The 26648-nt window shown below is 44.0% G+C and overlaps 1 protein-coding gene across 3 annotated transcripts; it reads right to left on the reverse strand.

The window, feature by feature from the left end:
* Nucleotides 1-235: 235 nt before the first annotated feature.
* LOC142588077 (N-acetylated-alpha-linked acidic dipeptidase 2-like) lies at nt 236-26589 on the reverse strand. 3 transcript variants are annotated; one of them, XM_075699537.1, is made up of 19 exons: nt 26455-26589; nt 25828-26093; nt 25026-25119; nt 23610-23870; nt 22700-22859; nt 22023-22151; nt 20347-20469; nt 19303-19474; nt 15476-15563; nt 13073-13141; nt 11879-11964; nt 10182-10384; nt 9373-9436; nt 8457-8521; nt 7893-7972; nt 7408-7498; nt 6162-6414; nt 4607-4685; nt 236-2495 (listed from the first exon to the last, which is right to left on the reverse strand). In XM_075699537.1, the coding sequence occupies exons 3-19, from the start codon at nt 25100-25102 to the stop codon at nt 2159-2161; spliced, it is 2337 nt and encodes a 778-aa protein (XP_075555652.1). In that variant the 5' UTR covers nt 25103-25119; nt 25828-26093; nt 26455-26589; the 3' UTR covers nt 236-2158. The 3 variants fall into 3 exon arrangements, with proteins under 3 accessions (XP_075555652.1, XP_075555653.1, XP_075555651.1); XM_075699538.1 differs by lacking the exon at nt 26455-26589 and adding an exon at nt 26319-26426 and having other exon boundaries at nt 25987-26093; XM_075699536.1 differs by lacking the exon at nt 26455-26589 and adding an exon at nt 26319-26426.
* Nucleotides 26590-26648: the final 59 nt, after the last annotated feature.

A 26648-nucleotide genomic window follows, 5' to 3' on the forward strand; every position in this document is an offset into this window, starting at 1 on the left:
CATGTTTTGTATTCAACAAATTCAAAGCAAAATCAGTAAGAGTGCCCTCCTGATGTTTAATTCAAATGGGTACTGTTCTAATATTTTTGTAGCACATACCACCACATAGGATGTCCTTGGCCAGGATATACAAAGCTTGTCCGTAAAGTTTCGAGGCTGATTTATTTTCTTTTCTAAAAAGGATTCCCCAAAACAAATGTTGGTGCGTAGGAGTAGTGCCATCTTTTCAGGCTAACCTGACCTATTTACGCTACTTGCTGTGGCAGCCACTAGATGGTGCTACATGTAGAAAAATACGTTGTCACTAGTCGTCTGCGCATTCTACTGTGAGTGAATGGGGAGAGATGGACGCCCACCTCGAACAGTGTGTAAACATAAAATGCTGTGTGAAGCTTGGCAAGACAGCCACACAGACGTATAAGCTGCTCCGTGACGCTTACGGCAACGAGACATTATCGCGGGTGCGAGTTTTCGAGTGGCACAAGAAGGTCGTTTCGGGGAGAACGTTGGTGGAAGACGACACAAGGCAGGGGCGCCCTGCAACCTCACGGAATGAAAACAACGTAGCTCGGATCAGGGAGATCATACAGCAAGACCGCACCATTACAGTCCGCATGCTATCATATGGTCTCGACATTAGTAAGACAACATTCCAGCAAATTTTGCGTGAGAACTTGGGGAAACGAAAGCTGAATGCCAGACTCATGTGCCGCACTCCCTCACACAGGACCAGAAGGACACGCGGGCATCAGTGAGCGCTGATTTGCTCTCCGAGGCAGAGAAGGATGCTGCATTCATCGACAGCATCATTGCTGAAGACAAAACATGCTGTTTTCAGTATCCTCAAACAAAGAGGCAGAGCGCCGAATGGCGGTCCACAAGCTCTCCGGTGTTGAGAAAGGTGCGGCGACAGAAGGCCAAAGCAAAGACGATGCTGATAGTTTTTCTCGATGCCAGAGGTGTCATAAACCACGTGTTCATCCCACAAGGGCAGACGGTGAATCAGGAGTTTTATATCCGCATGCTCCAACACTTGCGTGATACACTGCGACGCCGTCGCCCTGACTTATGGGCATCTGGACAATGGAGCCTTCTCCACGATAACGCAAGGCCTCACACTGCTCTCATCGTGACAAAATTTAAATTTCTTGCCAAGCACAGCATTACTGTACTTCCTTATCTGCCACATTCGCCTGACCTCTGCCCATGCGATTTTTTCCTGCTTCCTCGTGTGAAAAGAGCCCTAAAAGGTCGCTGGATGGGGAGCGTGGACGCCTTCAAGATGCCACAACAAAGGAGCTGACAGCCCTGCCAAAAGAGACGTTTTCCAACTGTTTCCAAGACCTCAAGAAGCGTTGGAAGCTGTGTATAGACTGCAAGGGAGACTATTTTGAAGGGGTGCTGCACAAATGATTTTAATGTTAAACACATCTTTTTTTAATGGACTCAGTCTCAAAACTTTACGGACAAAGGTTGTAGTTTATAGGTTGTAGATGATCCATGCCACATGCACAGTGGCACATACCGATTAACCCAAGCTGGCACGAAAGAGTCATCGAAGAGCAGCCATACCCAGTGACCCGAGATGGCGTCGGAGAGGTTTAGTGAAGAGCAGCACATACCCACTGACCGAAGGCGACATGATAGAGGGTCACTGAAGAGCAGCCATACTTACCCAGTAGCACGTACCTAGAGATCCAAGTTGGCGGGAGAGAGGTTAGGCGCTGCCATGCTGCAGATTGGGGGAAGTTCCCCAAAAAATGCAAATAGCATTTAAAGTTATACAAGCCCTAGCAGCCACCATGAAAATTCATGTCATGAGGTATGATAAGGTGGTGCGAGACCTTCAAGGGGATGTTGCCATCCATATTTGTTGTTTTTTTCATCCCTTCTTGGTTGCCGAACTTCCTCTTGCAGTAAAGTGGCTTTTCTTGGTATTGTAGAATGGTAATTCACCAACACAGCTCAGCCTATTTCCTTTTTTTTCTTTTCTTAAAGTACCTTACAAGCAATTCGAGATTTAAACATTCACACACCTGGAAGCATATGGTACGGTTGTTCTGAACAGTAATACCTCTTGTGAAAAGCGAGTTGAAAGAATGAATGTTGAGGAAATTACATAGTGAGCTCAAACCAAAAAGAATTTTTCCCTTTTTGTTTACGTTTCATTCAAATGAGTATTGTTCAAATGAGTTCCTGTGGGTATTGCCATGTCGGGGTTGAGCAGGTTGCGGGCAGTTCGCACGGCGATGCAGGCCCTGTTGATGTAGGACCGCACGCGGGCCCAGATTGGCTCCTGCTCCGCGACGGGCAGGCGTCTGGCCCGGTAAGCGAGGTCGTGGACCACGGGAAAGCCCGTGCCCGCATACGCGTTGGCCAGCTGGGGTGAGAAGATCAGGTGGCGGAATGTCGGCCGGCCCTCCAGGGGCGCCTGGCTCAGCAGGGCACGCTCCACCAGCATCATGCGGTCGTTGACCCGCCGGCGGTCGTCCTCCCTGCCGCAAATAGGGCATCATGCACTCCTTAAGCAGATGGCCTGAAAATCTCGAAAGGTCATCTGGCAGTACCTAACGTGTCATTTTAACTACACCTAGTTGGGCTTGTTGGCTTACATTTGAAACGTGTCCTATCATTTTGCATCTTCTACACCATTTATACGAAGTCATGTTCTCAGCCTGGCTCCTTTTTTGTTGCATTGTGCGAAGGATAAACAGTCTAAACCCTACAAAGAATGCTGGCAAGCATCAGAACATACTAAATACTTTACTGTTATAGTTGACTATGAACCAGTTTGTTATGGCACCAAAGTCGTGGATGATCTCGTGACACAATGGGTCGCTCCATTCTCGTCATCACTCTGGCTCCAGAAGAAACACGAGGAGCACTCTATTTTCGTACAAGCAACATCTTCACAACTTTATTGCTGTACAACGTCGGCAAATTTCACTCCCTGTCATGATGTCGTGATAATGTTGATGATGCCAGGTCCGACATTTTGATAACAACTTTAGTACAGTAAACTTCGGTTAACACGATCCCGGCCGGCGCCCATGTATTTCTATGGGCCCAAACATTTTGTTATTTCTATCCTAAAATTGGCCTTTGCCGAATAATTCGAACTTAACTAGTCAGCACAGGCCTGTGCCCGAACCATTCGGTGACCTCGGTGACCTTTAGTGGCAGCGTGTGTCTTGGTGGAGCTTAGTGGACGATGACTGCATTGAATGCACGCCATCTCCTGTCAAAAATGGCCATTTTTGGCCTGCCCTTGGAGGATTTTTCAAGCAACAACTGTAGCTCATAGTGCCTGATTGTGGTATTTACCCGATTCTAAAGTGCTTCTTTTCTTTCAGGAAAACTGGGCCAAAAATTTCTTGCGCAGTGCAATCGGACACAATACTAAATCAGCATGGGAGGTCGGGTACCCCAAAAATATGGCACCACAAGCCAGCTTGCTTCTTTCAACCCTTACAATGCTTGTAACATTCAAAGGTGCACCGCATTGCAGAGATCCTCTTCCGGGGCATCCTTGAGCCAGATGAGAAGGCGCGCGTGATCGCTGCCTCGTAAGCTTCGCTGTGTGTAGATTCCAACAGGTTACGTTGGTTCTGCTGCGTGTTTTTTTTCTGCATCCTGTTTAGTTCGACCCACCGGATAGTTCAATCAATTTTGTCGGTCCCGTCAGGGTCAAATCAACGGAAGTCGACTGTATCAAATTAGAAATGTCTTCAAAACTTCCTACTTGCCAAGTGTCATTTTTTTTATGTGCAAAAACCATGTGGTGGAATTTTTACAACTTCTAAAATGCGTGTCAGTATTCCTTTAACCTTTTTTGTACCATACGAAATGTGAAGAAAGTGTACCAAATTTCCCAGAACTATGGCATGCAGGCCCGCCACGTTTTCAATGCAAGTGCTCAAGCAGCCTGTTAATAAAAAGAAAGGCTACACACAATGCCATCGACATCAGAATTACTGTATGTGCTACCAAAAGTATCTTTGGTAGTATATACAGAAACTCTAACCTACACTGACGAGCACCACCATCTAGTGTCGAAAACTGTAACTAGAAACAAGTCGACGGGCACACTCGTCAGCTGTTCACACTGCAAGGTATTCGTCCTTATAACGACTGTACTCGTGTTGGCTATTTGTATTCGTACAAATTCCAGTGCCAGCCATACTCGTCTATGGCAGAGAAAGGGTTGAGTACATTGAGATTTAAAAGGCACAAGGTTCTGGGAAACCCAAAACGGATTCTCAAATAGGGCTTTGCAGAAACCAGTCCACAGACATCCGTAGCTAAAACCTGCCATGAAATAAATTGGCACATTGCTCAATTTCATTCCACACTTTCATTCCACAGTATCTTCTGGGAACATTTAGGGAACTGCAATGCCAGTCTGTTTTGTAGCAAATTTCGAGGGGACAGAAATCTCGAGCTAGTCTTGGGATTTCTGCTAACTTGCAGTTAGCAGAAATCCAAGACTAGCTCAAGCTCACTGCGCAAGACTAGCTCATTGCAGATGTAAAACCAACGACTGCAAACAAGAAATCAGTTCCGAGACAGCACTTGACACGGCTCAGCTGACGACAGGGACGCTCACCCTAGTTTCGCTTTTTCCAGCCAGTTGTGCCACTTCTGAGCTGCCTTGCTGTACAGAGAGCTCTCCTCGATCAGCCAGTCTGGATCGGAAATAAACCGGACAGATAGTTAGTGCAACTTAAATGGAGTGAGTAACAGACTTGCCCTGCAGCACTAATGTATCACAGGAAGGCGATGTAAACAGGCAAACATAGAAATACCTTAGCTGTACCCAATATTAGTTACAAGCATATGTTTGTTACGTGCAGGTGATGTCAGTGCAAACAATTTAGATTTGCTTGGCTGTATAGAATATTTTGCTATACAGTTGAACTTCAACATCATTAACACTGATATAATGAATTATCTAATTTAATGAATAGAAGATTTGCATTTTTTTTACACTATCGGCGAGTATGTGTTAATGAATATATTAGATATGTGATTTTGCTATAAGGAGGTTCAACTATATGTGCTACATGAAGGTTCAAATTGATTGCAAAAGAAAATAACATGGCAGAACAATGTCATTTCAGCACAGAAGCAGAGTTGCACAGTGCATGAGAGAGAAAGAAAAATGTATGGAAGAGAATATGAGAAAGATCACTGAAAAAACAGGAAAGAGGTTTAAGAAAGCTTTCTGAAAATTTTCAGTACAGAGGCATGGCAACAGAGAGATAACTAGTCAGTTTAGGTGACCATCAGTTTAGCATCCCATCGAAGCAAGTGCGTATCTCAGTAAACTGAGAGGATTAATCAGTCAAGGTTAAATGAATCGCCCTTGAAGGTCATGTGGTAGGCTGTGGAAGAGCCCAGGTAGTTCAGTACACATTACATTGCATGCAGCATGTATGAATGAAACCAAAAATGATAAGCAATTTTTAAATGGAACACCAAATTAATATTTCAGCATAGATTACAGTTCGGCTCTGACGCAAGGGTATCGGCAATACTTTTTGCCAATGGAGGTCTACGAAACGCATCATACCAACTTTTTTTCTGGTGAAGTTGATGATACGTTCAAGTTAACGTTGGTTGAATACTAATGAGATTTTCTCTTTAATAGTAGACCATACTGCACATCTTAAGAACCAGCACGAAGAACCAATAATGGAGAAGTGAATCTTCTAAAGAAGAAGCACATGGATAAGGTAAAACACAAGCTTACACATCGCCATTACATTTACAGCTGGTCAGTTTTCTCTCTGCCAAGACGAATTCTATGATCTGCACAGATGGCCAGCCATTGTCGAGCTCTCCAAAGTCTCCTTATGTTCATCTTAATGTGTAGTGTCTTTTTGTTTATTATTACGATGCCCACAGATGACACGATAGCACAATCGGGGTCATTCCACATTACACTGGCGGTGTTCAACGCCTGTTCTGCCACCAGTGCATTACCGGCTCTCGTTCATAAAACTGCACCACGGTTTTGTGGCCACACGACTTCAAAGGATGCATAAAACTTTTTTCATCTGGCATGCACATGCGTGGCAATGAGGCAAACTCCACCGGAATTTAAAGAGGCAAATGACACGGCCTCAACGCCGGCGCACCAGACCCCGCTGCCGGCTCACCGAGGGGCACCCCGTGAGCATCGAGCTGCTCGCGGAACTTGGACAGCTTGGAGACGCCACTCTGCATCTCCTTGGCGACGGTGCGGAAGTCGTAGGGCAGCAACTCTGCCTCGGCCAACGTCAGCGTCAGCATCCCATTGAATCGAGTGCACGCCTCCATAAAGTGGTAGGTCGGATCGACCCAGGTCTCAAACAGGCGAATCGTCTCGAAGGCAGTGTGGTAGGATGAATAGGAGCCCAGTTTGAACACTCTCTGCAGAGGGGCACTGTATTAATAAGTACATTAGCTTTCTTTTTTTCTACATTTACGATCACTGCCACTAGAGAGCTGCTGACCTGGCAACAATTTGGTTAATTTAGTACAGTTCCTCGAATCTGATTGTCCCCACCTATTCTCAAGGTGGAAGCACAGAAAAATGTTCGTTAACTAATTATAACCGTTTCTTGTTGGTCAGAGGCTGTCACCATTCAATGGACACGAATATGACCGTTTTCATCGGTCGCAGGGGAAAGCAAGCATTGTCAGGCATATTTTGCTAATGTTCTAGAAAATCTACAAGTGGTTGGTAGATTTTATTATGGTTGAGATTATGCATAAGAAGTGAAGTTGGTCAGCATGCATAATTCAAAGCACAGTCACTATTCAAGACAGTGCTGTAAAATGTGTCCAACATGTGGCATCACAATAAGACTTTAAGACTTAAACAAAGAAAATATATTATGGCATGCTGGTAGTGGTAGAGGCAGCTGTTGGCAAGAGTCAAATGACACCACCTATTGAGCAGTTATTTATTTACATAGCAAACTGCACTTTTTTCCTACAGGACGTTAGACTCCATGTAGGAAGGCCTTTGCACTTGTCTAAGCGAATGATAGTGTCTGACATTTTGATAGTGTTTGATTAGAAGTGTGCATTTCATGGGATAAGTAGAAGGTGGACTAGTGGGTCCATTAGTGGGCACAGATTAGTAAGTCAAGTGGAACCACGAAAGGTTTCCTGAAAAAATTTCAGCGTAGGTTTGGTAGATGCTACTAAGGGTTTACAATAAATTCGTACTTCCGCTCTTGACAGAGCGTTCAGCATGCCCTTTGCCTTTTTCACGATGCTATCTGCTAGATAAATTGCCAACTGGGCGAATCAACGAGTCAATATACTTTGCAACCCGTTTCTTTCTTGCAAGCACGTCATCGGGGAATCATTCAATGAACACTGTAGCAGCAGCCCTTACGGTTTAAAACTACTCACCTTGTCGGGTCGGAAGGTGAAGATAGCTGAAGGAACGCCAGCAAGGAAGTTGAAGGCAGAGTTGTCCATTCCTCCATGGGTCAGGTACACCCTGGAAACAGGGGTGGATGAAACAGTGTTTTAATTTTAAGTGCATTGGCTGCTATTGCTGCTTTCATAAATATTTAAGACTGGCCTTCAATTGTTGCATTCACGATTTCAAATATAATTTACAGCTGCAGCACAGAAAAACTACAAAGATTAGCAAGTGCAAAATTTTACTTTTATCAGTTGTATACCAGTACAGTACTGGCCCACTTGATACATCAATCAATCAATGGATCGATTTTCATTTCAATGCCAGACTGTTCCACGCAATAATAAATCACTCTGTGGTAGTAATAATTCTGCTGCCACTACCAGAGCTGCCACAATTTTGCCTTGTGCAAGCCATAGGTTGTCAATGTTCAGAGACTGCCAGTTCTGGTCCCCACATAAGTACTCACTGGGGTTTGGTCGTTTTCGAGATGCTATGCTCGTAGTCATACCAGTAGTCGTGCAATGTTTGGGTACCGTTGAATGGGACCTGCATGCAGATGCTTCAGTCATCACCAAAGATCAAACATTACAGTCAAATTAAGAGGCGCATTTGTGTTTACGCGAGCAGGTCTGCACGGATCCACATTAACATAACGTGCCTCAACACTGGTAACAATGTTCAAGTTATCTATCACAACAGTGGCATCAACAAAAACCTGCAAGATCCAATCTGTTTGCAGAAAGACCCGTGCAGTCTAAATTTATGGGAACTGAATCTGAAGGCAAATGCTTTTGGTTAATAACGCAACGATGGCAAGACGCTGCTGGCAGATAGCAGGCATGGACACTAAGCAGCATGCAAACCGAATTGGTCAAATGCTGGCACGGATCGGCACAGCGCTTGAACTGTCACCTCATTTGCGTGATCATTCTCTCTTCCATATGAGCCACTGCACATTCCTAACGAGTCCTCACAGGCATGCTTCCCGCTGAAATTATTCGTGTTGAATTCACGCACAAGGAATACGCACATGTTTGGTTGTTTCCACGAGGAAGCTTCTCAGCACAGGCGAGGCGTAGGCAAAGAACATGATCCCTGGAGAATGTGAAAGCACACGGTATTAGCAGCTTCCACGTTGGACTGTAGATTAGATCCAACACTTTCAACATCTCTCTCTTTCTCTCTCTTTTTGTGAAGTTATACTAGGATGATTTTTTTTTTCTGAGGGTGGGAGAGATTTTACATTTTAAAAATAAAGGTGCACATAGACTGAGAGCTTTCCAACTCTTAAATGTCGCCGTTTCAGGCTAAAAAAAAAAAAACATTTTAATACAAAAACAATTACCCCACTTGGGGACAAGAACGCTTCTTTGCTATGCAAACAAAATCTCAGTGATAAGCGTGATTTTCCAGTCATCACAGCACGCATTGCTTGTTCCTTTCATGCACACATTCCAACCTTTATTTTGCGCAGTCGACAGAAGTTACTTAAAAGCTCCAGGTAAAGCGAGGAAAGGATGATAGACGAGGCCATGCATGCGAAACATCGGGCTCCCGAAATTCCACATCTTTTGGGCAAGCGCACGCCTGCAACTTTTGACAGTAAAACAGCACAAGAAGGGAAGAGTGACAGAGAAAAGAACGCACACCGCAAAGCGCCGACTCACAACTGAAGGGTTTACTGCAACGAGAGCAAATAAATAGGATAAAATAACCAAACACGTGTCAGCAAGAGCTGATTGTTGCGAGCACCTGTCGCCCATGATAAAACTAAGCAGGAATAAAGTTTAACAAAAGGAAAAAAAAAAAGTCGGCCTTCGTTTCCTGCGCTAAATTACTGTCACCATTTTGAACCAACTGGCCCAGCATAGCACACATCTGCAAACCATTTTTTTCTTGAAAATGCGGAATTTCAGGACTGTACGCTACACAAGCGATTCACTGACCAGAGGCACAGTTGTCTACGTTGGTGTAGCCCACAGCTCCGCGGTTGAGAAGAAGCAGCTTCTCCTAAAGAATAAAAAGCAAAACAAAAAGAAGAGAATGACGCATGCAGTGCTTGGAAACTTGAATAAAAATAGCTTGCAGTACCACTTAAGTGTCATTTTTTGCAGATGGAAGCCTGGCCACCTGATGGGCGTTCCAAACAAAGCAGGCGTTTTTGCTCTCTCATAACACCTGTTTTGATTGTTGCAATAAAGTTATGTCTTACACGTACACGTGTCTGAACCTAAGAACTACAGTCACCTGGCAAGTAGTGGGTCTTGGCAAATTTCATTGTTAAGCGGTACTTCCTGCACCTCTCCTGTGTGCTTTCCCATCCCTGCTATTTCGTGCTCCTTTTTATCTCCCAAGTCATAGGGAATCCACTGCGAGATTCTAGTTACAAGAACGACAATGGAGCAAGGATACATTTCGCATGGCCCCCATTACACTAACAATACAGCCTAATTATGTTACAGTTAATTAACTTATAGAAATGCAAAAATTGTTTGTATACTTTACAAAAATGAAACAGTACTCTTATTGACTTGAGTTCCTGTATAACTTTGATGAAAAAGAAAAACCTATATCTTCAATAAACCTAATACAGAGTGAGAAATGCACTTTCATGCAGCCGCCAACATGCACAATTTCTTTTTTTTTTTCGCTTAGTTTCGTGATGGTGGCGTACTGTGGCGCTGAGTGATGCTTATATCAAGTTTAAGAGCGTAGTGGGATCTGGTGCAACTGACAGAATGCTCCCAGTGCTCACCTCGACCCACTCGCAAGATCCCGCGATGGCAATCTCTTCAGCGGCCCAGATCGCCAGCACCACCGTACGCCGTGGCCGCCAGCCGCGCTGCAGCTGTTGACCCATGATCCGGCTAAGCTCGAGGATGTTGGCGGTCGACGACGACGGGTCGATGGCGCCAAATCCCCAGGCGTCGTGATGGGTACCCGTGATGCTGTACCGATCTGCGTAAGCCCGCTCCGTACTGTACAGTGACTTGGCTAACGTGCTTGTCTGACGTGATCATCAGCAGCAGCCTAATCGGAGTTCTATAGATTCATGAGGGCGCTTTTTTAAGCGAAAAAGTTTGCACAGATGGCGTCAAAAATTAGTGGACCATGAGATCCAAGAAAAAGAAAAGTATTTCCGCGGCCTCAGCAAGCAGCTTGGTATTTGGATTTACATCCTTTGCTACTACATACCAACAACAGAGTGTTGTACAGGTTTACTGGCTATGGCCACAAAATGACTACGAGCATCTGCCCACTATCTTCTGTTATCTCTTTCCTGCAAGGGTTTCGTGTATTCTATAAGTCAAAACAATGTTATAAACAAACTTGCATCTTGCACAGAAAATACTTTTGATTTAAATGCTATTCGTTATATGACACCGGTGAACACAATTTGATATTTTCTTACGTGTATCCAATAATTAGTTACATATCTGTGCTCGTTGTATCGAGGTCTGACTGTACCCACAAATTTCGTGGTCTCATCACTGCATCCAATTCTCTGCCACACTTGACAGAGTTTTCCTTCCCTTGGCACTCTACCTGTTGTTAACTGGTTATCTATTCTCTGCATTATTTGATCGTACTTCTGCTTAATTTCAACTAGACTAAAATTCAGAAGTGCTTGTACACGTCCTAAAAGCCTACTGAAAAATGCCTGATAAACACTGCCTTTCTGTGGATGTTTGCGCAACACTTAGGTGTAGGCTTAGGTGCTGCTCAGGTGCTGCAAGAACAATTGCGGATGCCAAAATGGTGCATCAAAATTGAAAGCACAGATAAAAATAACGATATTTAAAATGCATTGCATACATCTTGAAACACTTCTTGAATATATATATATATATATATATGTAAAGTCTGTTAGTAAAACAAGCTGAAAGGAAGATGGCCAAGTATTTGCTCTTGGCATCATTATGTCCTCATGTAGTGGGTTCACTTTGCTCGTTTTTCATGATGTTTCACATCAGTCATATTTTTTCAGGCAGCTGGATAAGTGCTTTCCAAGTAAGCAAGACATGAAATAGCTGATGTTCTCATATGTGACTTTACTGTAGAGTTCTTGCAAGGAGTCTGCACTCTGTAAAGTTGACAAAACTCACTGAAAAATTGAAAATGCCCAATCACTTCAGCTGTACACCTTTCATGATCCTGAAGATGCAAGAATTTAATGTGGTGAAACTGAATTTTGATTACACAGAATTCATTTGCACCAGATGGGATTAGGGAAAACATCAATGCATAAGAAAGACCTTGAAAGGAACACTTCTACGTAATGTCTGCAGTTCATACAATCAACTTCTGTTCGAACTGACACCAATTCATTCTACATGTCTTTTAAAGCAACTGCATTCAACAAGAGTCAAGTAAGGGAACTTGTACTAAGCAGTTCTTTTAATATGAACATTTTGCACGCTTCGCTGAGTACCAGAATACTGGCATACTCACCAGGTTCCAAGCGGCCTCTGATGGTGCCAATGATATCGTAGACGATGGGCCTCGCCCACTTGTTGTTCACGACCATCCGCAGTTTCCTAGGAGAGGTCAATGCAAGTCACACAGAGCACTCAACAAAGCCCAGACCTGTGCGCCCATTTTCACAACTAGCCTACAAGAAATACTAAAATCAGATGTACACATAGCCACTACCATACGAAGTACTAACAGAAAATCCAGTCATAGTTGACATAGCAATGCATAGCAATCGTGGGTGGCCAAGAGGCACTACGTTGGGTGTGAAAAGGTGCCATCCATTTAGAGCAACACAGCAAGCTTGAGATATCTCAAGTTTTATGCATTTTAAAGATTCAACAGAATTAGCAAGCAGCCGGTACCTGTGCTTTGACACTTCTCGTCATTCACTTCATCACTGTCTTCCTGCCCTCGTATAAAAAACTAACTCTCATTCAACTTCAAGTTCTGGCAGCTCACACTAAAATCTGTCTCCAAATGCCTTCCCCCTGCAAAACTTTTAATCTCAAGTTAAATGCTGGCAACGAGACGCTAAGGCTGCAAGGAGAACTCCCATTTAATAGCAAGGTTGACATTTGAGCGAGCTGTCGCTGATCCACGGTCAAAATGTTGAAAGTGATGAATGACAGGACGAGATGAGTGATGTGGTCATCACTTTTAGCATTTTGATGTCTGCAGTGTGTCGTTTTCGTTTCCCTTTGGTATTCGTCTCTTTTTCCGATTTTTCACACATAACAAGTGGCTCTTGGTGGGCTGCGGCAACTGTGTAGTTGGTTCTGCTTGCTTTTAAATACTTGTTTGTTTGCATGAACTGTTAGTAACGAGTAAGTGCCGTGTGGTGCCAAATATTCTTCCTCTCCATCCTTGTTGTTTCGCACTACCTTCACTTTCCCACTTAATACAACCACACAAGAAAAGGAATAAACAGCGGTCGCTGCCAACAACCGACACTGAAACTTCCAGAGAGCTCCCATTTAAGTGCTATCACACTGAAAAAAAAAAAAAGAATAAATGGTAAGTGAGTTTGCAGTTTCAGTTCAACGCTCATGTTTGTCTGCTTTTTGTGATCGTCCATGTGCCAACGAGTATGCTGCGTTTGGAACAACAGCAACCGATCAACTATCCCAGCAACGTCTCCTCAGCAAGTAAACTTATAAACAACCAGCTCACCTGCCACCTTTGATGGGTCCAGTTCGCCGAGCGCCGCCACTGAGTTTGAGAACTTCTCCCTCCATCTGGCTGCATGGCGCAAACAAAAAGGGGTGGGAGGCCCGACATGCCTCAATTCATTCTCTGAGTAGTGACCTTGACATGTTCTATGGATTCCCAACTTCGTCAATGTTCGAAATAACCGGATTTTCTCTAAACTTCACTGTACATGTAGTCTAGTATGTACCATCACTGCTCTAAAATGCTTCAAGTAAAACTCGGCACATGCGAGGACCAAAATTTGGAGGCTGTTGCTAAGGGCTTCTGGCAATGAGACAATGCTTGAACAACAGCCGATTTTAATGTCATATATTTACATTTGCGGCAAAATTATCAATAAGGTCAAATATATTAGGCACAGTTAAAACTCGATCTAACGAAACCCGATTTTACGAAGTTCCCCATCTAACTCTATGGGTACCTTTCCTGGCAGGTACCCATAGAGTTCATTGTTGTCATCAACCCGAATTAACGAAGCTAACTTGGCCACCAAACCCATTTAAAAAAAGATATTTGTGAAATAAATTGGTAAAAAAAGGGGTGATTTCTTTCTAATTTTGACATAGGCGGGTTTTGATTTGAGTGTGTGCTCTAATGCTATTGCATTAAAACATCTACGCCCTAGTCATCTACGCATCCTAGTTAGGGTCCGAGCTTTATTTTTACGAGGCTGCCCACTGAGCCCATGCACAGAACAGTGGACTCAACAGTTGGTAGCGCTCTTACATACAAGATGCCGCTAAGGATGGCAGTCATTGCTTTCATTATTTCATGGTTTATGCAACAAATGGCACTAATTGTCTCCTCGCAACTTTCTTGCTTGGCCTGCTCGCACAATCACTGCATTCGTTCTCTGCCTCTTTGCATATCGGCAGCCTGCCATAGTGTCACGTTACTTTTCACATGTGCAGGCGTGCGTTAGCGGCAAATACAATGCTGTGGTAGCTTTTTTGGGTATTGCTACGTTACAATTTTAGATTTCGAAGGACCGAACAATCCCTTTCTCGATTTTACGAACTTCCCGATTTGACAAAGTAATTCGAGCGTGGTCATCACTTCGTTAAATATAACTTCAACTGTAATAAATTAGTTTGCTCATTAGTGTAGATCATACACTTGGTGAAATGCACCCACACCTTCAATGTAGATTGCCTTTATATTTCAACAGTGCTGTCCCAAAATATGTCCATCCCTGCCAAAGCAGGTTTTACAGACATACAGCAAGAAACTGAGGCAGTACACGCTATAAAAGTGTATGGTATACATTATACAAGTGCACCAGCACCATAGCTGATAGACACTTTCACCCTAAAGTTACAACTTCAGGCCTAATTTTTTTTTGTTCTTATTATGAGCAAACCGGCATTTACAATAATGTCGTCACACGGTGTGCGAGCTTTTGTTGTCACCTCACGTGGACTTAAGTGCTTTCCTTGCAGAATTGGCTAACACAAGTTATAAGCAAGTCTAAAACAACTACGACTCAATTTTTGTCAAGTACCAACAGCCTACAACGGTATCTGCAAGAACCACCTTTTCCTTAGATTCTAGACTCTACACCATATTTCTCGACTAAGAGAACATGACATCATAGATTGCTCTTTGCTTCTGTTGCTTCTATGGACAGCTGCTTGAAAATATAATGTTGCATTGTTAGTTTAGCCCCTCAACTGCCATGAGAAATTACATAAAAATTTAAAAGAAGTGCAGATCCTTTTTCTTTTTTCGTTTTTCTAGCCAGCATTTCACTGCCTTTCTGTGATACCAGGAATGCTCTTGTTGAGAAAAACTAGCAAAAGGCATTGTGTAACATGTGTAACATTTATTTATATGTCAAAATTACAATGCCAGGACAACTCCTCTTCAGCAGTTAAGGGGTCACGAGGCTTATACTTTGCTTAAACGATGCAAGAATGCAATAGAAAAACCCAGTACAAATTGGGAAATAGCATCGAGTGAGGAGGAGGAGGAGGAGGAGGAGGAACTTTATTATTGCAGAAACCGTTGCGCGGTTTATTCCTGGGTGGTTCCCTCTGACAGGGCTCCACTGGCGATCGCGGCTCGCCGGGCCTGGTCGAGGGTCGCCAGTTAGCTTCCCAGGTCCAGTTCGGGAAGTCTCGCCTCCCAAGACCACGTAGTGAGTGTGTGCGTTCGAAGGACAAACCAGAATGTTAAAAAAAATGCACATATGTTTCCGTTAGCTGTCTCAAATGATATGCTCTTTCCACACTGCTTTCGTCAGTCTGGATTACTGAAAGCAACACTTCATAACAAGTCATTTTAGTCCTGGTTTAAAATCGCCAAGAAAGCCCTCTAAATGCCATGTTGAAAAAAAAAACATTGAGCAGGCAATTTAGTACTCACTCCAGCAGTTTCCTAGCAAAGTTGTAGGTGACTGTGAGGGCCGGGATCTGGGGCAGTTCACTGCTATTGGTGTCACGATAAACTCCATCTGGAAGCAGATTGTGTCGAATGGGAATGCGATCTAACACAGCATGAAAGTCTTAACAGGTAATTCCAGCTCTCTGGCTCCCTATCCGACTACAGTCAAACCTTATTAGAGCCAAAGCTGGTTACAACACACAGGGTTATGTGCTAAAGACAGTTCAATATACCAGGTAACTTGATAAACCCAAACTTGCCTGTAATGAACCTAAATGAAGTCTTGCGATGCGGTCAGTATATGCAGATTTGTTATTTCCAGTGGAGAAAAGAAGCAAGAGAGGAATCCGTTTAATGAATACGAAACAATGTACAGTAGGTAGTAATATTTACTTTATTTTTGTGTTGAACTGCTTCTCAGCGTCATTAAACGGCATCCTCAACAAACCGCACCGGTGTACACATGGTGCACCAGGGTGGTGCACCATTCTATCCAATCATCTTTGCACCAGGGCACACCGGTTCGGTTTCTCGAGGATGCCGTAAGGCTGGTGCCCTCGATGAACCAAATTGTGTATATTTATTTATTGTCATACTCTCAAGGCCCGGGGGCATTACAGAGAGGAGTGGTGATTATTACAAACAAATTCGTTAACAACAATATTCTTGAAGTTTGTGGCGTCAGAAATGGCAGTGGTGGAGGCAGGGAGGCGGTTACAGTCATTCGTCGTTCTTGGTAAAATGGAATCAAAATAAACGTTGGTGCGACAAGTTGGAACTTCAACCTTAAAACGATGATCTGTGCGTGACGATATATATGATGGCGGGGAGATCCTTAAGTGTTTCGTTAGAGTAATAAATCTTGTGAAAAAGGCATAGGCGAAAGTATTTACGACGTAACTCTAGGTTAGGCAAGTCAAGGGTTAGTTTCATTGATGAGACACTTGCATGACGAGAATAATTCGAAAGAATAAAACGAGCAGCTTGGTTTTGAATGGATTCGATGGTGTTTTTTAGCTTTAGAGTAAAAGGGTCGAAAATGGAGCATGCATATTCAAGTTTAGGCCTCACTAAGGATTTGTACAGAAATAACCTGACAGCTGCAGTTGCCGATGAAAAATTACGCCGTAAAAACCCAAGCATGCGATTAGCGTTACCGTAAATGTAATTTATATGAATGTTTCATGTAAGATTGTGTGTAATGTAGATACCAAGATACCATGATACCACGATACATTTTCTGCAGGTATGTTGTTAATATTGTACGTAGGAAGGGTGGTATTTCTTGCAACACGGGACACACGCATCGCCTTACATTTATTAAAATTGAGCTTCATTTGGGATCTAGCACACCATGATGTTACTATGCCAGTGTCTGATTGAAGAGTATCGCAGTCGCCAGAGTTAGAAATGACACGATAGAGAACACAGTCATCGGCGAATAACTTAATTGATGATTTAATTTGGTCTGGGAGGTCATTAATGTAAATTAAAAATAATAATGGTCCTAGAACCGAGCCTTGCGGTACACCGGAGGTTACTCGACCAGTGGAAGAAAAGTATTTGTTAGCATAAACAAATTGGGAACGGTTAGACAAAAAACACTTGATCCAAGCAAGCACGTTAGGATCAATGTTGAGGTTACTTAATTTAGTTAAAAGTAATTCGTGTGAAACAGTATCGAATGCTTTGGCGAAGTCTAAAAAAATGCAGTCAATAATAACGTTAGCATCCATCGCCTGGAATAAATCATTAGTGAATGACAAAAGCTGTGTTTCGCAGGAATAGTGTTTTCTAAATCCGTGCTGGTAGGGGGTGAAAAATAAGTTTGACTTGAGAAATGAAACAAGGTGTGAGTAAATTATGTGCTCCATTAATTTGCAGGGAACGCTGGTTAGGGATATAGGTCTGTAATTAAGTGGGGAGTACCGACTGCCAGACTTATGCACGTGGATCACCATCCCTGCCTTCCAATCATTCGGAAGGATGGTGGTTTGAAGTGACTGGAGCAAAGATTTCGCTCAGAATTATAGATGAATAAGTAATAGTTCCCTTAAGAAATTTCGTGTTGATACCATCTACTCCACTGCATGCAGAAACTTTTGAGGTCTGTATCAACTTTACGACGCCATCACGGTCAATGGTAAGTGTATACCTTCAGTGTATACAGTGTATACCTTCTACCGTCCAGTCCAGACAGAGCGCCCTGAAGCATCAAGTGAGGCGGTCCCTCACATTCAAGGGCTTGATGGCGTTGGCAGCGGGCACACCCGAGTTGAGATATCTAATGTCCAGTTCATCATGAGAAAGTTACCTTACGTGAGTATCAGTCAATAAGTTTTACGCATCAATACGGAAAATAATTAGCTTTATCCGGGTCCATTATATTCAGGTTTGACTGTATAACAAAGGTGCATCCAGCACGAAAACGCCTTTGTTATACCCGACATTCGCTGTAAGCATATATTAATTGCATGCCAATGTAAGCAGAAAACATTACATTCACTTATTATATCCAATAATTTGTTATATCCGTGTTTGTTATATCAAGGTTCAACTGCATGCAAAATGGAGAGATCCTTATGTGGTCTCAAGAGAGCCCACCAGAAAGAAGTTTGCTGCATTGCAATCAAAAACATAGATTGTTTTTTTTTTTACAGTAATTGAAGATAATTTTTTTAAATCTTAAATATATGGGCTGATAATCTTTATGTTTTACAGAATTTTTAATAGTCGCCTATGACAGGAAATATTTCTTCTCTTTGAGCTGGATTATCTGAAGAGGCGGTCATTATTAGCACAAGAAATCGAAACATATCTTCAACTAATTAATAAGAATTCGCTAATTAACATCTCAATTACTTTAAAGACGTATCCACTTGAAATGAATTTCTAGGACCAACATCAGTTTCTAGATACTATTTCTCCAAGAGTGGGACAAAATACATGGGCGTTAAGTTACTTTCGTGCTTGTTCCACTAACTTTTTTAACAAAATGCATTTTGATTTACTTTGTTAAAGAAGCAAGTGAAACAACAGTGCATTTTTAAGGCACGTTTGATGGCACATATCTCCAAACTGGTGTCATTCTGGAAATTAATTCCAATACACCTTGCAAGCACACCAGCTACAATTCATAAATTTGCATATGTGCTGTGAATTAATTAATTTGGGATATAATTAGTAAATCTTTGTTAATTAGTTGAATATGTGTTTCGATTTATTGTGCAAATAATGCCTGCAAAATCCAGCCCAGGGACTAGAATTATGTTATCCCCGACAGGGGATTTTTAAAAATGCCATAAAGGTTAAAATTGACCGCCCCATGTATCTTACGCAAATGCACATCATCTACTTCCTGTTTCTTCCAGTCATTGTATTATTGGGTCACATTGTATCTTTCTAGGTATATATCCATAATTCAATCTCCCCGTACATGCTATGCTCTTTGCAATAAATGGATGTCAAAACCACTTCAACAAAAAATGTTCAGTAGAACCATCTAGCAATGGCTGTTGATGCGAAGAGCGTTTGAAAGAAGACTCATCATCATGAGCATCGCCGTCACTGTCATCAACATTTACATCGCAAGGTCACCATCAACTTCATCAAGCATCATCGTGCAATGTCACTGCTCCAAAACACACAATGCATGCGCATCAGACTGCAATGTGCCGCCACTTACGGGGTTCTAGCATCGCATACGGGCAACAAGCCCAGCTTCCGTGAAGTGGGTTGAGTGGGCCAACAAACGCTTTTACAATTTTCGTTTCACCTGTACAAGGCCTCCGAGACGGGTGCAGGCTTACCAACTGACGGGTAGCCAGGCGTCTCGGGGTCAGCAAATGTGAACAGGGCCCCTCGCTGCAGCGCCGAGCCGTCCACAATAGTAGAGTTTGGGTAGAAATTTGTCGTGTTCGGTAAGGAGGGTTCCAGAAAGAGAATGGTTCCAACGCCGCCACGTTCTTGGCACACGGTGATCTGTCACGGCAACCATGGCGACACACGTTCACCGCACGTCCACAGCAATGCCATAGCAATGCTCTTAGGAGTAAAAAGAAGCAAAGAAGCAGGATTCTGCGACACGAAAACTAGCAACGTAGCAAACAGCAGTGAGTGATCTTGTGCCTTGCAAGTTTGCCAGGATCGGTGTTTGAACACTAGCTATTCTTTTCCATACTGGTGCAGAGTGTACACACGGCGTTCATGGTCACAGGAGGGACCAGGAGCCATATTCTCAGAAGATTGCTTTTGGGAATACTTTCACTTATGCCTGATACGTCAGTAGGCGCAATGCCTCACTGGAGCGATGGCTGTTCCGCCTGCTGGCTCAGGCAATCAGCATCCACTGAAAGGAATGTACTCAAAAATTAACAGCCGAGAATAACGCTCTTGCACCAGGTAAGTATGCGACATCATAATCGCACTGGGCTTTTTACCATGCTGTGCCACTGATGTATAAAAGCATGCAAGTCAAACCTTGTGATGACGAAGTCATCCTCAACATGAAACTATATTCGTTATATCCTATACTCATTGTAACCATATATTTGTCATCGCACTGATATCAACAAGAAACATTTTAAATTTAGTTTGCTATATCCACGTTCATTACACTGAGGTACAGCTTACTAAGCAGGATGTAATCGTGCAGAAAGGCTAAAAGAAATGAAAGAGAAAAAAATTTATGTGATTTCGAACCATCAGTCGGAAAGCCAGGCCTCTATAGGGGCAGTAATGCATGGCACAGATGGTGAAGAAAGCACTGTGCTTTAAATTACCTTTAATAAAGTAAGTAGCGTGGGGGACTCCGTGTTGAAACATTCCCTCGCGGTATACGCAAAAGCACATACCTTTCCACCACGATGCCCACCACCGTATCGTGCCAGGCAGATGCGACCTTCAACGGATATATTGTTGGCTTCCAGCAGGTCCAAATCTTTGTGTGTGCCAGAGCCAACGTACACCACATCTGCCTGCAAAAAGTCACCGGCTATTAGCACAGATATTAGATGCCCTCGTCCACCTCCCACAAATTCGTCAGAGTGCAACGAAGAAAAAGAGCGCCTATTCGTGGAGCATGAACAATGCTTTGCTTGCAAGAGAGACGTTCAGGCATGTGCTTTGTGTGTGCAAGGCTTCAACATGTCGGCATGGGAATCCCACCTTTTTGCATGTGCAATATGTTGGCCAGCAAAAGTAGCTACTTCGTGCCTCAGGATAGGATAGGATAGGAATAAACTTTATTTGTCCAACGGTTATTGCTGTTGGTGCCTGGGGCTAGGCTGCCAGGGGTCCATCACCCGAGGAAAATCTTCCGAGATCCTCGGCAACGGCCCTGGCCCGTTGGACGGCTCACTCCTGGTTTTCGGGTGCCTCGCTGAGGGGGGCGCCTTGGCATCTCTCAGCAAGGCGCCCCACTTCAGAGGGTCCTGCTGTTGTCTTCCCCCTTCCTCCTGGTCCTTCTTCCTCGTGGCGTTGGCATTCCCAAAGCACATGGGCCATATCGGCCTGTTTGTGCTCTCTCAGGGTATCAGGCAATCCACCATTACTTTCAAGCACATGTGAACGATCCAAGATCACAGCCTTTGCAATAGCAGCTGCTGTGAGCTCTTTTCTGCCTCAGATTTATTTCCTATGCTGAATGTAACCGGTATCAGCTGCACTCAATGCTCAACTGTGGAGCTAAAGAAGGTGCTCTAAATACACCATGTAAAACCACATGGGTCACCTGAATTCGTGAGTCCCGTTATGCTCCCTGGTGTGCAAAACGTGAAATGTACAAACCAACTAAACAGTGCGGTCGGCACACTATTTCTCACATATGACACTTTATTTACGTGAATGTTGCGGGTATCTGCCCTCGATTATAATATGCTTGTGACTGCTTACAATGAACAATAACTTCTCACGCAGAACGCGAGCAAGAAAGATTAAATTAAAGAAAAAAAGAAATGTTCAAGCCAATAATGTCACAGTCATTACTGCGAATCTTCTGTGGACTGCATAGGACTGGCACATTTCTTGAAAGTAGAGCCTGTCTTTATGCCTCCTACTGCATGATCAGGTTTATTAATTCACTGTTGCTTACAAATTTCATGCCAGCAAATGTTAATGATAGTACCACTTCTAAACGATGGCAATAAGAGATACAATTAACTTCAGAAGGGAGCAATGGAGGCTGGTGCAGCATGGTGTCACAGCTATAATTATTTAAGAAAGAGGTGGGTCAAAAGAGCAATAGCTACAGTGTCCCATCATTGCCAGTGACAAGACCACATTGTCCTTTATTATGCGACCCAAGCCACACAGTCGAAGAAACGATAATGACAGCTTGTAGTTGGCAATGCAGATGACGCTACAACCTCCATTAATTTAAAGAATAAGGCACCTATACACATTAAGCTCTTGTAAATGGGACACCGCATAATTAGAAGCAGTTCTGCATCTCCTACGTGGGCAAAACCGAAGAAATTTGACTACAAAGTGTTTCAGGCCTGGTTTGTCAGACACTTCAGCAGGCACCCACCTCAACTGTGCCCGGACGTGCATATGAAAGGTAGCCAGGCACCACAGTGTGGGTGTGGTCACCTGGAACAGGGTCTTCTTGAAACTTTGCCTCATCCAGCACTTTTCCCTCGGCGTCCACCAACTGCACCTGAATGGAGTACAACGATGCCTTACACTGATTAATTTTATCGGTACATTTGTCTGTTGAACTAGTCTGAAAGCTTTCTGCAAAGACATGCATGCAAGGAATGCGCTGAACGGAAACAAGACTCGGCCGCGTGTTAGTAACGATCAGAGCCATGGGATACACAGAAATTCTCGCACTGCAAGAAAAAGCTTCCACTGGTGCCTCCTGCAGAGTGGTTCATAATGTCCCACTGAATACACACCATTCTAATAAAAAATAGAAAGAAAACTGAGGGGGCATCCCTCGCATCCCTTAATATTTCTTTCCCACAAAACATTTGCATCTCCCGGCATTCAGTTTCCCACACCACATGACGCCCACAAAATTGCAGGATTTGGTGTAGTAGTTATGTGCCTATGACAAGAGATGTTGCTCAAGCGCCACCTGGCATTATCGTATACAAAATGCGGAGATGCCCTTTTCGTGTGACTGCACTACTGTGTGTAGTGTCCATGATCAGCCCCAAGAAACACATCAAAATATCTCGACGAACAGACACGATGGTCTACCTTGTTTGGATTCTTTAGGTCGGGATACTGGTGCAGAATGCGGTAGGGCACTTTCTCGGCCGTGTCCAGTCCATGCTTGCGGAACTGACCGACGATGAAGTCGACAATGTTTTCTTCGCTGTACTTTGTGCCGGACAGGTGGGGCTTTCCAGAGAGAAACCTGAAGTGTTGAAATTTAAATCAGCCAAGTCTTCACGACTTCCAGTAACACTTTCACCCGACACTCAACTGGACGTCTGCCAACTGGCGGATGAAAGCAAGTAACATGAATGCTGCACGAACAGAAAGCAGCACAAAAGCATGATAACGGAATGAAGAAAAAGAGCACCAATTCTCCAGCAGCACGAACAATTATCTTGGCTCACGAGAGAAAGATTCAACCATGTAGTCTGCGTGCAGTTCTTCGGCTTTATCAGAGCTATTGGTTCTCCATTGCAACAGACATTTTTACAAACGGGAGCAGAGTTGGGTATCGAAACTTTTAACTCTTACTAAATTCCTGGCCTCTCAAGCCTCATCTTTAAGCACAATGGCCCTATCATGCATTGAAGCGCACATCACCCTGTTGGCTATTTCATCGCAATGTTGCCGCCAGTTTCCAACATGCGCCATCAGGGGCGTTACATTGTCCATCTTGGGATATGCTAGCCCTAACAAAAGCCACTCATCTTGTCCACCCACTAACTTGACAGCATTCCCAGGGCATGGTACCAGGACAGCTAATGTTCCATGGTACACTATGACTATTTCATTGGGTTTTTCTTCTCCTGGCATTAAAGATATAAAGAAGGGAAAAAAGCCAGCACTGTCACTGGGGTCACCAATGCATGGCTCACAGGGGAGACAACAGACACCAGTAAGCCTATCATTCCAAACAAATTCAGAAAGGTTTAGAGAAAGTACGACAAACCTGAGCGTACGACGCAAGTAGGGCCTGCTGACTTTCGCCAGGACACTTGCAGGCTTAATCACCTTGTGTGCAGGCTTGGTGTGGGGGATTTTTGAGGGTAACTTTCTGGTGGTGGTGTGTCTGCCAGTGGGGCCACTATCGTTTGAGGCAACTGTCCGCAGCCTCATTGGGGGTTGACGGGTGGACAGCAGCAACAAGGCAAGGCCTGCCACCAAGACTACCACTCCGATGACCGCTGCTACTGGCAAGAATCGAATGACCCTGGACAACAAGCATTTTACGTATATATATATATATATATACATACACACTCACACACACAAAAAAGCCACACATCAGCATCGTTTCTCGCCTTACTTTAACGGACAACCTCGTACATGTCTGGGGCCCCTGCTGAAATCAACATCTTTGACACTCCTGATCCTCTACGACCAGACCTTTTTCATAACTGTAAAGCTAAAGTTAACCTCCCATGATTCAGTTTGCAACGGAATTGGTGGTGCAGCCACTTTTTGTGCCTCTTCCATGAACGTGCGGTACCGTTTGCTTGTCTTACAACATGGAAAACATGTACATCGCTCCCGCAACGAAGTCATGTGCAAGAGACAAGCCCCAGCCTGCAGCATTTTGTCTTCATTTTTAACCATAAGTGGTGCACCACCATGAGCTGGGCAAATGTGCAATGCAGAGGAACGCACTTACACCAGCAGAAAGCTCTAGCCGATATGGCTGCAAATGGCGCCAGAGAACGTGAGGGGAACGAGACGATGACAAGGCGCTTTCTCTTTGCTTATCCTTCGTGTTCTCTGGTACCATTTGCAGCAACGACAAGCCAAATAGCCGTGCAAAAATTGAGCCAATATGTTTGGCACAACACCAGGACAAAAATGAAAAGGTGCGCACTGCATATGGTGGGTGCCATATCTGGTCGCAGCATGTTCAGATCAGTATGCGACGTAATGTCCCTCCGATGCGTGAAATTTCTTGGAGATGTACGTCTGCATCACTGCGACAACCTTTTTACATGAGGGAGAGAGGCCATCACACAATTTCATTGAGCAGAGCATCACAATTAGTATTGCCTTTGGTGGTCTTCCCAGTAGTCTGCTAAAACAGTAGCGCCAAAAAGTATATGTGCCAGTTACATTTTTCTACATCCTCAACAAAGGCAATCTCTTGTCCATGTTACTGGAGCAGACAGCTGCAAAGAGGAACCTACAACCTGAAACATTCCAAGTTTTCCATGGACTTTCACGGATTTTCAAAATATCTATGAATGTCTTTCTTCGCAAGAGCCTGATGCATTAAGATGGATGACAAACTTTTCTTTCGCGGAAACCCTCCAGCGCTTCCTCTAGCAGATTTCTCCGGAAAACATTTGTATCGCATTTTTAACGCCAAAATCGAATGCCTTACCCCTTGGTCTCCGGCTCAGGAGGGGCAGCGCGCTCTTCTGGTGCTTCTGATGGTAAGGTGGCACTAACCTGAGTCATGGTCGGGATTCAGCTGCCTGCGGCAAGGGCACATGAACAAATGGCATGCTTACTTTTCAAATATGGGCAGTATGCAGGTGACTTCAAATCTGACACTTACACTTAAAATATATGTCACCATGAAACCAAAGGCAGATGTGGCCGACGTCTTACTCCCAAATTCAAGGTGCATAATCAGCTAAGCCGATAGCCTTGCCTAATATGATAAAATACCCAAAAGAAATCAACCCTCCACTAAAGATCCCCATAGGTCACAGTTTTCAAAAGACAACATAAACGGATGGTTATAATTACAATAAATTTTGCATGCAGACTGCGAACTAAAAGATACACAGCCTACACAGCTCATATCTCAAAGCTCAATCTATACTATATCGGAACTGTCCGTTTATATGAAATAAACCTGCATAATCGTACTACTGAAAAAGAAAGAAAATGTAGAATTGTAGCCACTGATGCATATCAGCAGACGAAATGAAATAATGCGAGAATAATAATTTACTATGAGCCTTTCAATCCCTGCAATAATGACTGGTTTGCTAGCATATTCATTGCTTCCAGGCAGTGCCAACTAGTTTATGGCCAAAGACTTCGTGCGCCGAGTACTGTTATCGTATGGAACGAACGGCCCAAACAACCCAATGTGCAGACGCATTTCCGAGGTAACCGGGAAATATTTTTTCTAGATCCGACACTATAACGAATAACAAGTATATATAAGTTACCTAGGGCGCACTTGGTCAGGAGCCACTCAACAAACTTGTCCTTTTGAAGGGAGAGCTCTCGATCGCTCAGCAGGACCAACGGCTGGTCGATTGGTGCCAAGAAAAATGGCGTAACGGCGCAGATGTAGATGAAGATCCTCGTGATATATCGGCACGTACCCACTCCGGAATACTGAGCAAAACGGCGAAACGCAGCGCGCACGGACTTCCTCTTCTTTCGCCTCCACGCTAGAGTGACAGCCGTGCATGTCATAACGGCGATTTGACTGCAACGAAAGGGAAGAAGAAAAAGGTTACGAATTCTGGCAGACGAAATGCAGAAGGAAAGCAGACGTACGAAGCAGACTGACTAGACATGACCGCATGGGTTCATAAAGCAGCCAAAGCACTACGTACGCGCTAGCCACGAGACCTTTCATGTCAGCCGCTTTGATGAACACAGAAGTACGCAGGGTATTTAAAAACGCTGTGATTGAACGATTTCAACGTACGTGCACTAGAAGCAGTTTAAGTCTAGCCAAGATTTCCCAATGAGTTGGCGTGCAACGCAGGTTTTTAAGACGCTTTCAAAGCGCGCTTCCGAAACCGGGCGCTCTGCGGCAAGGGAACCAACCAAAACAAACCCACGTGGTGCAGCATGGTGCAGCTGCCGGCCGCAGCCGGCTAACGAGTAGGCTCGATCTGTTCATCAACTGGATTCTAGGCCAATGTCAGGCCAGGCCAAGACGATCCGAGGCCGCATGTACAATGCGAGAAGCTTTTGGAGGTCTCGGTCAGCTGCGCGGCCACTGCTCTAGTGGGTTGTACCGCCTAAGAGGAAA

The sequence above is a fragment of the Dermacentor variabilis genome, chromosome 7 (genome assembly GCF_050947875.1).
Source record: "Dermacentor variabilis isolate Ectoservices chromosome 7, ASM5094787v1, whole genome shotgun sequence".
NCBI classification, from domain to species: Eukaryota; Metazoa; Arthropoda; class Arachnida; order Ixodida; family Ixodidae; genus Dermacentor; species Dermacentor variabilis.